Source organism: Capsicum annuum, chromosome 3, assembly GCF_002878395.1.
Source record: "Capsicum annuum cultivar UCD-10X-F1 chromosome 3, UCD10Xv1.1, whole genome shotgun sequence".
NCBI classification, from domain to species: domain Eukaryota; kingdom Viridiplantae; phylum Streptophyta; class Magnoliopsida; order Solanales; family Solanaceae; genus Capsicum; species Capsicum annuum.
The window spans coordinates 16,147,159-16,160,257 of record NC_061113.1 but is presented as its reverse complement, the minus strand read 5'-3'; the positions used below and the strand labels follow the sequence as shown (position 1 = coordinate 16,160,257).

At 32.9% G+C, this 13,099-nt stretch overlaps 1 protein-coding gene across 1 annotated transcript; it reads left to right on the top strand.

The window, feature by feature from the left end:
* Nucleotides 1–5,092: 5,092 nt before the first annotated feature.
* Nucleotides 5,093–12,533, top strand: LOC107864613 (cellulose synthase-like protein G3). The gene is made up of 8 exons (XM_016711030.2): nt 5,093–5,730; nt 7,168–7,254; nt 7,872–7,979; nt 8,831–9,043; nt 9,713–9,881; nt 9,972–10,147; nt 10,782–11,132; nt 11,944–12,533. Exons 1-8 carry the CDS (start codon nt 5,137–5,139, stop codon nt 12,406–12,408), a joined length of 2,163 nt encoding a protein of 720 aa, XP_016566516.1. The 5' UTR covers nt 5,093–5,136; the 3' UTR covers nt 12,409–12,533.
* The last annotated feature ends 566 nt before the right edge of the window (nt 12,534–13,099 follow it).

Here is a 13,099-nt window from a genome sequence, read left to right as displayed (position 1 = left end):
TATATCACTTCTAATTATTATAACATATCTAAATATTGAAAGATGAATAGAATTTAGTACTAAGAGTAACATAGATATAAAATCATAACTTTATCTCTTGATTTTTAAAAATAAATAAGTAAAAATGGGCATTTTTCGTTTAGTTAATGGATAAGTAAAAATAAACTTAATTTTTAGTAGTTATTTTTTATGTAATGTCAACTATTGTTAAGGTTAAGGACAATTGCCAATACTTCTTGAAAATAGCCACCTTACCTTATTTTTAAGTAGGGATTGTTTTAATTATTAGAGTATTATTTTTAGTAGGGGGTGGTTTCCATGTCAAGGTTCTTTGATTTGGACTATTTAGGATTTATCTTTTCAAGAAGAATCCTAATTTGTACTGATCCGGATTAGTATTTATATATGGACATGTCTGTTTAAGGTGAAAAAAACAGGATAAAAAAATATCCAATTGCAGTTATTTTCCTTTGAGGATTTTATATACATCATAGATTCTTCTAGATATTTGCAAAACTACGTGCATGTTACGATAATCTTAAGGAAAGCTTGATGAAAATGAAAGAGATAATTGTGTTTTTCTTTTTTTTTTTAAAGTCAAATATCAGAGTACTCCTCTGTTTTAAAATAGTTAATTTGTATTATCTTATTAGTAGCTTATTTTACTAAATTAATCTTATTAATTATGATAAAAATATAAATTTAAAATTATATAATTTATATAGTTATTTAATGATAGAGACAATAGTGAAATAACATAATAAAACTCTCCTAATTTTCTAAATAAGATAATCAACAACAAACCCAGTGTATTCCCACCTGGTGGGGTCGGGGGGTAGGATGTACGCAGTTCATACCTCTACCTCTGAAGAAGTAGAAAGGCTGTTTCCGATAGACCTCCGGCTCAAGACACGCAGTACCACACAAACCCATAGTAAAGCACAGCACAAGGTTACAAGATTACATAACATAAATACGGCACCCATAAGTAATATAAAACAGAGAAAAACACACAGATTCATAATAAAACATGGGACACGGACTCCTAACAGGAATAAACCCCCACCAAGTAGTTCCCTACACTAGCGACTCAGACTGGCCCTAGTCCTCTGCCCTGATTCGCGTCCTCCAGACCTTCCTATCTAGGGTCATGTCCTTGGTGAGCTGTAACTGCTCCATGTCTCGCCTAATCACCTCACCCCAGTACTTCTTCAGCCTACCCCTACCCCGCTTAAAACCATCCAACGCTAGCCTCTCATACCTACGGACCGGGGCATCCATGCCCCTCCTCTTCACGTGTCCGAACCATCTCAATCGGGCTTCCCGCATCTTGCACTCCACTGATGTCACACCAACCTTCTCTCGGATGTTCTCATTCCGAACTCTATCCCCTCTAGTCAGCCCACACATCCAGCGCAACATCCGCATTTCTGCCACCCTCATCTTTTGGATGTGGGAGTTCTTAACTGGCCAACACTCCGCTCCATACAACATGGCCGGCCGGACTACCGCCCTGTAGAATTTGCCTTTAAGCTTAGGCGGCACCTTCTTATCACACAGCACCCCCGACGCGAGCTTCCACTTCATCCATCCCGCCCCAATACGGTGCGAGACATCCTCGTCAATCTCACCGTTACTCTGGATCACGGACCCGAGATACTTGAAACTCTCCCTCTTACCTACCTCCTGTGATTCCAGCTTCACTACTACCTCATTCTCCCGCCTCACGTCATTAAACTTGCATTCCACATACTCTGTCTTGCTTCTGCTCACCCTGAACCCTTTAGACTCAAGGGTTTGCCTCCACACCTCTAATTTGTCACTCACACCCCCTCGAGTCTCATCTATCAGAACTACATCATCTGCAAAAAGCATACACCACGGCACCTCCCCTTGAATACGCCGCGTCAACACATCCATCACCACTACAAACAAAAAGGGACTAAGAGTAGATCCCTGATGCAACCCTGTCCGGACCGTGAAATGTTCTGAGTCTCCTCCCTCCGTCCTCACCTTAGTTTTCGCTCCATCATACATATCCTTGATTGCTCTGATATATGCCAGCGGTACTCCCCTCACCTCCAAGCATCTCCAAAGCACCTCCCTGGGGACTTTGTCGTAGGCCTTCTCCAGGTCGATAAACACCATGTGCAGGTCCTTCTTCCTCTCCCTATACTGTTCCACCAACCTCCGTACCAGGTGAATTGCCTCCGTCGTCGAGCGGCCAGGCATAAATCCAAACTGGTTTTCTGAAATAGACACTATCCGTCTCAGCCTCACCTCGACCACTCTCTCCCAGATCTTCATAGAGTGACTCAATAACTTAATCCCCCTATAGTTATTGCAACTCTGGATGTCCCCCTTATTCTTATAGAGAAGTATCATGGATGTCCCCCTTATTATTAAAAAAAGAATTAATTATTTTGAGATAAAAATAAATTTATTTTCTTGAGCGATTGTGCAAATTCCCAAATAAAAGTTGAAATGATGATGAAAATGTCATTTCACGTATTTTTGTAATACCGTTGGCTAAGGGGTCATTTGGTACACGGATAATGTGGAATATCTTCTCAGAGTTCAGCTTGAAATAAAATTTATTATCTCCGTATAAAGTTTATCCAATATTTAATTCTTGCTATATCAATCTTATAATTTCATTAACTTGGAATTTTATACATCTCTTAAATGAAATAAGTTAATCTTAAAATTATAATCCTAGAGAAAGCATGTATCGAACATTAGCAGAGCTACATATGCTTGAGGATTGTCGACCGACACCTCTTTATTAAAAAATTATACTATAAAATTAGATAAAAATATTTTTTTATGAATATATATTTTATATTGATATATTTTAATTCTTCATAAATTTACTTCTTTATATTTTAATCCTTTTTTAATGAAAATTTTATCTCTACCACTGATATCATGATACGTATCCAAATTCATGCATGGGTCTCTTATTCTCCACAAGGTGCAAAGAAACAATATCACATGAATGCAAAATGCCGATGCATGTCTTTGCTAGGTTTTTGTCTCGACTTTCTTATTAAATTTAATTTTTAATTTTTTTAAAAGGAAAATAAAAGTATTATTATAATAACTTTTACTTTTTCTAAAAATAAAATATAATTTTTTTTTTTTATTTGGTTAACCTCTTTTTTGGAGGAAATATTTTATACCTCTATAAATTGAAGATCTCTCTTCTCATACCATAACACAATCAGTGGCGGATCCAGGATTTAAAAAGAGTGGGTGCTTACTACAGAAAAAAATGAAAAATTACGTGTGCCTAACCAACTTCTTGTTTAGTGGGTGCTTTTATATAATTTATATCAATTTTCGTATATTTTTATGTAATTATACCTATTTCGCGTCGAGTTTAGTGGAAGCCGGAACACCCAAAGTTGATGTGTAGGTCCGCCCCTGAACACAATAACATCCATGATATAGTCATCAAAGAATTTTGCTTAAGGGGAGATTTCCTCACATAGATTTTAATTTTTTTTATTTAGAATTTTAATATGTAAGCCAACATAGAACATGAACTCAAGATTTTTATTAAGAGGATTATAAAAATAATACTATAGCATTTTGATTTGAAGTTAAAACCTCGAGATAAATGTTGAACATTCTAAGCCACTAAATCGATATCTAATCTTGTGTTCAAAGGATTCCGATTCAAAGTCTCTCTATATATCTATATTTATATAGAGAGAAACTACAAATAATAAAATTATATTATATATACAATATAAGTTTTTACGGATGGATTTGTGTGAACACCCTCATGGCATGCAGTCCACATGTCTGAACCAAGTTGCTACATTCTTTTGTTTTTAGTTGCTTAGCTCATCTGCTATACTAACTCCTAAGTTTATTAAGATATTTACATAATTGGTAATTTAAAGTTATATTCTTTCACTAACAACATAAGTTTTCAGATGAAATAATCATACTCTTTAATATGTTATCATATAAGGATCAGATTTGAAAACTCTTTAATTTAATATGTTATCAGATTCGAATTTATATTTTATTTCAATCCAAAAAAGGAAAAAAATATTTTACATATTCGATCGATAAAAGAAAATGAAAATATAAACCACATACAAAGGATGTGTTTAGACATATCATCGTTAAATTATTAAAAAATATGTGCTTTCTGTAATATTTAATGAGATTGAGTGGTTAATAAATCTAAGCATATATACAAATATTATTGATGAAAGGAACAGTCATTAGGGAACAAAAAGAAGTATCATGGAACATTTGTACATTTATGTTGGAAAACGACTTTTTTATTTAGTCATTTTTCACTAGGGTGCCATTTCAAGACATACATAATATTTATTTGTCACTAATATTAAAACAAAATATGGCGGATAATCCAGATGGTAAGACATGAATTTGACAAATTCAGTAATTTTGATTCATACTTCATATTTATATAAAAAAATTTACTTACAAAATATTAAAAAATTCGTTATAATTCAGAATCTAGTTGTTAGCATTTAAGGTCGCTATCCTACAACTAGTTTCGATGATTGTTAATTATTTGTATTGTGTTATTAGTTTAACTATAATGATTGTTGTTACTGTTACTTAAATTTTATTGTATATTGCTAAATCCATTAACATATAATGATGAAAAGTTTCATTTATGTAATGATCGACTAGCCTGATGTGATTGCGTCATGCACTTTTTTTTTAATTCATTTTATCTTTACCTATATTATTTAATTATTCTACTTAATTATCTACCCTACCCTTTTATTATAGATCTACTTCATACCTAGTTAGCTACTTTTCTAGTAGGTTTATCTTTCAAATTATTAGTGTGTAATATTATATAACGACAAAAAATAATACAATTTATTCAAACATTATATTCGATTATATAATACTCCCAATAGAACACAAATCAATATAATATAGTATGAAACAATACGTAGCAACATCCAAACAGAGTGTAAAATTAAATGCAGAATAATAAAAATTAAATATTCCATTTGTTTTTATCGTAGCTATCATGTTGGACCCTCTTTCTTCCTATATAAATAAAGAGCAATATATACCATCTTCATAATCAAGACCATCTCAAGAACAAATTCAACAGCAAAAAAAGATTTGGTCATGGATGCACCTTATCTACACACATGCACTGTACAACAGCCTCGCGCAACACTTGGTAGAATCCACATCTTATTACACTTTTCAGCCATATTAGGGTTACTATACTATAGAATAAAACATTTATTACACGGAGATGTGCCAATTATTTCATGGGGACTTATCACATGTGCTGAACTTATTTTCACTTTGATATGGTTAGTAACACAATCCTTTCGTTGGCGCCCGGTGGCTCGGTCCATTAGGCCGGAAAATCTTCCAGCTGAGACAGAGCTACCTGGCGTCGACGTATTTATATGCACAGCTGACCCTACTAAAGAACCTGTTGTTGAGGTTATGAATACTGTTTTATCAGCTATGTCACTTGATTATCCACCAGAGAAACTAGCTGTTTATCTCTCCGATGATGGTGGCGCCGCCGTGACGTTGTATGCTGTTAAGGAAGCTTGTGGATTTGCTAGGGTTTGGGTGCCTTTTGTTAGGAAATATGGTATAAAGACTATTTGTCCAGACGCATTTTTCTCTTCTTTTGGTGATGATGAACGTTTGATGGCGATGGGAAGAAATGAGTTCAAGAATGAAGAGGAAAACATTAAGGTAAGATAAATATTTTTTTACCCTTTTGGAAGATAATATGTTACAATATGAAAGAAATAGATCTCGGGTCGGAATTAATTTCAAAGGCTATCTGAATTAATCTCAAAGGCTAACTTATGCATGAGGTAAGGATTGTCCAAAATTATATACAGTAACCTCTCTATAATGACGTCATTTGTGTCAATATAATTTGGTTGTTATAATGAAAATGTTGTTATAGGGAACATATATCATAACATAACATAAAATATCGATTTCACATGTTATATAGAGAATATTGTTATGAAGGATTGCTGATATAGAGAGATTTAAATGTAAATAGACCAATTTTCACAATTGATCTGGAACTTTTACACCCCTCGCAAACAGGATTAAATATTTGAAGCGAGAAGTGAGTGAATAATATAAAAAGGAAATCCAACGTCAAGTAATTTAAGAATTAGGATAGTCTTGACTCTGATGATACCATGAAAAGAAATTAATCTAGGGGCTAACTGAATCCCGAAAGTTAGATCATGTAGTGAGGTTGTCCAAAACGGTAAAACCATATTAGAAGCTCAATTATTTCTCCCACAACCGATGTGGTGTGGAACTTCATTTTGTCGGGGTTCAACTAACCGTATTCACTTCAGGAAGCCCTAATATGACGGATAAAGCGTTCCATATCAAAAATGACTCCATTTCCTCGAGTTGAAACCTGAAACCTCTAGTTAAAAATGAAAGAATACGTTCATACCGGCCACTCCATCACAATTTTTGGTGATCGTTAAGTCTCTGATTTAGACATAAAACATTTTAATTTGAGCATATTATTATTTAAATTGAGCAACTTTAACAGCGACGATAAAAAAAAATATTCTTTTAATAGTAACGTTGAATTCTTCCTTCGTTAATAAAATCTTAGCGGATTAAATTAAGAACAATAATATAGTAACTACCGTCATCTTTAACAACTACCTCGAAAATTATATAACTTCGTTTTTATTTTCTTTCAAATAAATGACTTTGAAACTGTCATCAATTTTATTTTATGCCACTAATTAAATGGTAAAGCTATCACCATGAGAGATTTGACTTTCTTTTTGTCGAACAGATCATTAAGTAAACAAAGATAATGTAATATCTCTAATAATTTAACTGGTCAAATCAAGGAAAACTTTTAAATGACTTTATCGACGCACTTCAAAACTCTCTTTTCACGATGACTTCTATTTAGGCTTATATATCGACGCAAAACTTGAAATATTTAATTAGTATATGTTTATCTGTTTATAATTATCTTGTATCCTGTGATTTCAACAAATAATCTTGTCCATGATTGAACTTTTTAACTAGAAATTTTAGAACTGGAAAATTGTCGAATTAATTGTTTAACAAAAGGGTAATATGGACTTAACACATATATAAGACAATGAATTTATTTATTTTATTGTGCAGGCCGCATACGAAGTGTTGAAGAAAAATGTTGAGAAAGCCAATAGCGTTGAAGGGCCCGTCAGAATGGATCGACCTCCCTACACTGAGGTGCTTAAATATTTTAATTTAAAAAATTGAAAGATAATTTATTAGTTTATATCTATTTTATTCTTATTGTTATATAATACTATTAATTATTTCCTATTCATATTTTTTAAGTGAGATGACTATGGATAACTAAGAGTGATACAGTAAAACTATCATTTTATATTGTTTTTAAGGAATGTGCCAAATCAAATATGGACGAAAAGAATATAAATTATTATAATGTTAATGGTCAAAAATGATGATGGAGCTCGAGTTTTCACTAAGGAGGTTTAAACATAAGAAGATGCCTAAGAGGGTTCAACATTATCTACTATATATACGTAAAAAATAATTTTAACCATGTATGAATTTTAACAACATAATTTTTCACCGGAGGGGGTCGGATGAACCCCTCGGCCCTTTCTAGCTCCGTTCCTGATCTAAAACACATTTAAAGTACGTTTTCACAAGTTTTCTTCCTGAACTATCAAGTGTTAACATTTTCTATCCAAACTTATATCACCAATTTATTATCAAAATACACTTCAAACTATATCAATTTTGTTTTTTAATGTATGAAATATTACCGTAATCCATTTAAGGATTAACAATAAATAATGATATTTATGAGGGTGCAGGTGATACATGACAATAAGGAAAGCAAGTTGCCACTATTAGTTTATATGTCACGTGAGAGGAGACCATCACGCCCTCATCGTTTCAAGGCTGGAGCCTTAAATGCTCTTGTAAGTGCCACATTCTCCTTAGGTTTTCTTTTTGGTTTATATTCCATGCATAAAATATTTTACGTTCATGTCATGTTTGGTCATCCTGAGTTAGGGATCTATCGAAAACAACCTCTCTACTTCAGTTGAGGTAGTAATATGGACTGCGTACACTTTACTCCTCAGACCCCTCTTTGTGGAAATATACTGGGTATGTTGTTGTTCTGTCATGCCATGTCTGGTCACTTGAATTGCAATATGATAATTAATTGGAAGAAGAGTTTTACTTTAAAAGCTTGAAGTGGATGACTTTACATTTCATCAACTTCACTTTTATCACTAGTTTTCTGGTTTCAAGATTAATCGCAAAGGATTAGGAAAAAGGTCTCTAGGAAATGGGATGTGTATAGAATTTTCTCATATAACATCACTTGAGAAAGCCAATCACATGTAATTTTTGTAGTAGAGATCTAGATTGGTAAGCTACAAACATACTACCAAGGGTGTGATGAGATATTGAGATACGTCTAACCTTAATATGAGGGCTTGAGTTTGAGAATGAGACATACATAATGCAAATACATATTTTCAGGCCAATGTAGGTTTCGAATACCATACAGTTATCAGAAAAACCTGCACAATATGATAAAAATAGTAACTAACCTGCTTTTGTAAATTAAAATTTTACAATCACTACAATAGAAATTAGTAAAAAAATCCTCACATTTTGGACAAATAATTGACTAGTTTCTAGTATAGAATATGATTGCTATATATCTATAACTTAAAATTCTTATAGAATTATACTGTCTTCTTGTTAACTACATATATTGAATGTGAAACTTATGGTTATTATTGGTGTTGGTGGACAGCTTCGAGTATCAGGGGTAATGAGCAATGCACCATACATGCTTGTGTTGGATTGTGACATGTATTGCAATGATCCTTCCTCTGCCAAACAAGCAATGTGTTTTCATCTTGATCAAAACATTTCAACAACTCTTTCCTATGTACAATTCCCTCAAACATTTTACAATGTTAGCAAAAATGACATATATGATGCTCAATCAAGATCAGCATATAAGGTACATGCACATTCTGTTATATGTTACAATAATTGTATCCTATTTCAAGTTTTTCAACTTCATGACATAAAAATTTTGGATTTAAGTTGGTTGTCTACCAAGCCTGGTTCAGAACAAACCCAACCCATTAAAGGTAGGCCCTAATAGTCTCAGAACAGGGTTGCCTTAGGGTTGGGACCAGGTTTTCGAGAAAAGAGGTGGCCCATGGAGCCACCTTATGCTAAGAGTTGTCAATTTTCACACCCCTTTGTTATTTGATACTTCTCAGTAAAATTTCTGACTTCGCCACTGATCACACCCCCTAACTATTAAGGGTTTAGTAGGGTTTGGCTCGGGCTGGGATGAAGTGCCATCTTAATGTGATTTCTCCTTTTCTCTTTCAAAGATATCGAAAACGCAAATTAAACAAGAAATCTCAATAGCTCACCGAGCCTTTAATTTTATTAATCGATAACTTAGCAAATTCAAAGCTTATGACAAGATTCTACACTGTTAATATAGTTTAACCATGTTAGTTATCATTTTTATTAGGTCATCAATTAACGCTAATCATAAGAATATATTTAGTAATAACTATATTATAAATGATCTGAAGAAATATTTATGAAATCATCATTCATCAGTATATACTATGTCTCAAAACTTTTTTTTTTTTTTTTCAATTTATAGAATAAGTATCAAGGCATGGATGGAGTGGGAGGGACTATTTGTGCAGGCACAGGCTATTATTTGAAGAAAGAAGCATTATATGGTAGTCCAATTAACCAACATGACATGACTTCACTTTTTCTAAAAGCTCAATCACAATATAAGTGGGAATCTCTACTGTATCAATCAGGTATTCAACTTATCAATTTACTCTTAAATGTGGTTATTTTTTTTAGCATATAGTTCTTTGAACATTAATTAATTAATATTTGGTTCACAGAGGAATCACTTCAAGAGGCAGAACAAAAATTTGGTGCTTCTAGAAAGTTCATCAATTCTGTTAATTCTTTGAATGATCCAAAAATTGGAAAGGAGATTCTATGTGATGAGATAATAGATGAAGCTAAAACTCTTGCTTCTTGTACATATGAAGAAAATACAAGTTGGGGTAAAGAAGTAAGTACCATCTTACTACTACTACCTATCTATATACTTCAAGTTAGAGAAATTAAATAAGCAAGTTGAATTCAATTTAAAAACTTAAATGAGTCGAGTTACGTTAATAAATGGACAAGTCCATTAATTCATATATTCAAGACTTAAATGGATTGAGTCAAGATGGGCTGGACAAAGAATCGTAATCAAACTAGATTTAAATGGACAGAGTCAAGATGGGATAGACAAAGAATCATAATCAAACTAGTAATCTCTTACCAAATTTTAAATTATTTATTTGTATTCTTCTAATTATGTTTAATTATCAAACTAAAAACTAACAGAACATCTTTTCTTTATTACGGAAACAAAAAGAAGTTTAGAATTAAAATATTTTAATAAAATTTCTCATGAGGAGATTTGCGTTAGATATTCTCTCCGAATTAACCCAACTTTTGGATTGACTGAATTGAGTGGGTCAAAAGATCAGCTGAGTTAACAAATGAATGAGTCGTTAGCCCGCCAAAACTCAGGCGGGTTACATCTCTTATTTTCATGGGCTAGTTTTGTCACCTTTATTAGTTCTTTTGTATCCATCTCTGTTTAATTATGTGATTATTTTATCTAAAAACTTAAATTGTTATTTCATTTACAGATAGGGTACTCATACAACAGTTTACTTGAGAGCTCATACACTGGCTATCTCTTGCACTCTAAAGGGTGGAAATCAGTATATCTTTATCCAAAGAGGCCATGTTTTCTTGGTTGTAGCACCATTGATATGAAAGATGCTTTGGTCCAACTCATGAAGTGGGCTTCTGGGCTAGTACAAGTTGGGTTCTCAAAGTATAGTCCACTCACTTATGGATTCATGTCAAGAATGCCTTTGGTCCAAAATATGTGTTATGCATACTTCATGTTCTCACATTTTCTCTCCATTCCTTGCTTCCTTTATGGCATTGTTCCACCCTTGTGCTTCTTGATTGGTACTCCAGTGTTTCCCAAGGTAAAGAGTTATATCCCTTTGGCTAATCTTGATTCTTAATACTATGGTGATTTGTTTGATTTCAAAATTCAAGTATAAACATTTCTTAAATTAGAATTAAGTTGGGCTAAACCACGATTCTTTTGTTAATTGGGTTACGGTTAGATTATTTATACATACCAAAAGATTTTCTTTTATACCATAAAGACAAGGTTTGAGCCAAAACTATTGAGTTCTTCCGAACGTGAAGCTAAAATGGTGGCTCTCCCCTATCTTCTAGTACAATACTCTCATTAAAAATGTAAAGTATTTTGATTTTGCTAGTCGAGATGGACATATGAGTGATTGATTACATGATCAGGTCGACTTATTAGACCTTGAAGAAGAGAAAGGAGGGTCGATCTCCTAAGGCCTGACGGAATTATCATTAAACTATAGTGACGATTAATGAAATGCTAGTTTATTTTTCGTTTAACCATCTGGTATCCAAAATTCATTGTCACAGTTAAGTCAGATCATGCCACGTAAGGCTCATTAAGCAGAAAGTGCTCCCTACAAAAAATTTCTGCTTTCTCAATGTTCAGACCCAGACCTCTAATTAAAATAGATTTCCATCTATTCACCCAACCCTATGTGATAAAATTGCTGGTCTATTAAAACAAGAACATTATATATAACTTTTGTCTCATAAATCAACAATCTGACAAACTTAATAAGCAGGGAAATCACACCAAAATATATAGCTATAGCTAATCTTCTTACTAAATTGATGATATATAAAAATTCATGTACATGACTCATTTTTATTGTCATTTCTTTTCTCAATTTACAGGTGACAAGTCCATGGTTTGCACTATTTACAACCATATTCTTATCATCTCTGGCTGAACATTTATATGAAGTCTTGTCTAGTGGTGGCAACTTGAGGACATGGTGGAATGAACAAAGAATTTGGATAATAAAAACAGTAACAGCTTGCTTATTTGGATGCTTAGATGTTTTAATGAAGTGGCTGGGTGTTGCAAAGGCAAATTTCAGGCTAACAAACAAAGCTATAGATGAAGAGAAATTAAGGAAATATGAAAAGGGTAAATTTGATTTCCAAGGTGCTAAGTTGTTCATGGTTCCTTTGACATTTTTAGTGGTGTTTAATGTGGTGTGTTTCATATTTGGAATGAAAAGATTGGTGTCAGAGAGGAACTTTGAAGAGATATTTGGACAAGGTTTCCTTTCTTTTTATTGTTTAGTTCTTAGTTATCCTATATTAGAGGGATTAGTATCAAAGAAAGACAAGTAAAAAGAAAATGTTTTCTTGGCTATACAAGAAAGCAAATTTGTGTATAGTAATGTCTATAAATAATGTTCTATTAAATATTGTGAAAATAACACCACCATTTGCAAAGCCAAATGTTTTATGTGTTCGATTTATTGCATTAGCACTATTTTCTTTTGGTGCTATTAACTCACTCTTACTTTGTAATGGCATGTATTTTGTGGTTTTTCAAGATTATAAATTCTACGTTTTAAGGAAGCTTACCTGTAAATTATGGTAGTGCATACATTTTATTAGATTATTTGTATATGTATAAATTCATTTTTAATAAGCTTGAGAGTTCTCTTTTTTTTTTTTTGGTTAATTGGAGAATGCATTAATTAAAGATAGTATTTACAGAGGTAGAGCTCTCTAAAACAAAAACTGCTAGGCTATGCCCATGAGTGAGTACATGAACACTTCTAAGGTGACTAGTTTCTGCTATATCCACCCATACAAGTTGGGCTACAAAATGGGGAGGGGTTACAAAATATTTGCAGTTATCAAAAATTTCCATCCTTATACCTTACTTAGCTAAAGCATCAACTATCATATTCTGCTCCCTGTAGAAGTGATGAACTGGTGGGCATCCCAACTTACTTAACAGTGACCTGCATTCATGAAGTAAAGGGTTATAGAGAAGATTTCATTGTGAAGAATTAGGATAGCCTCCTTA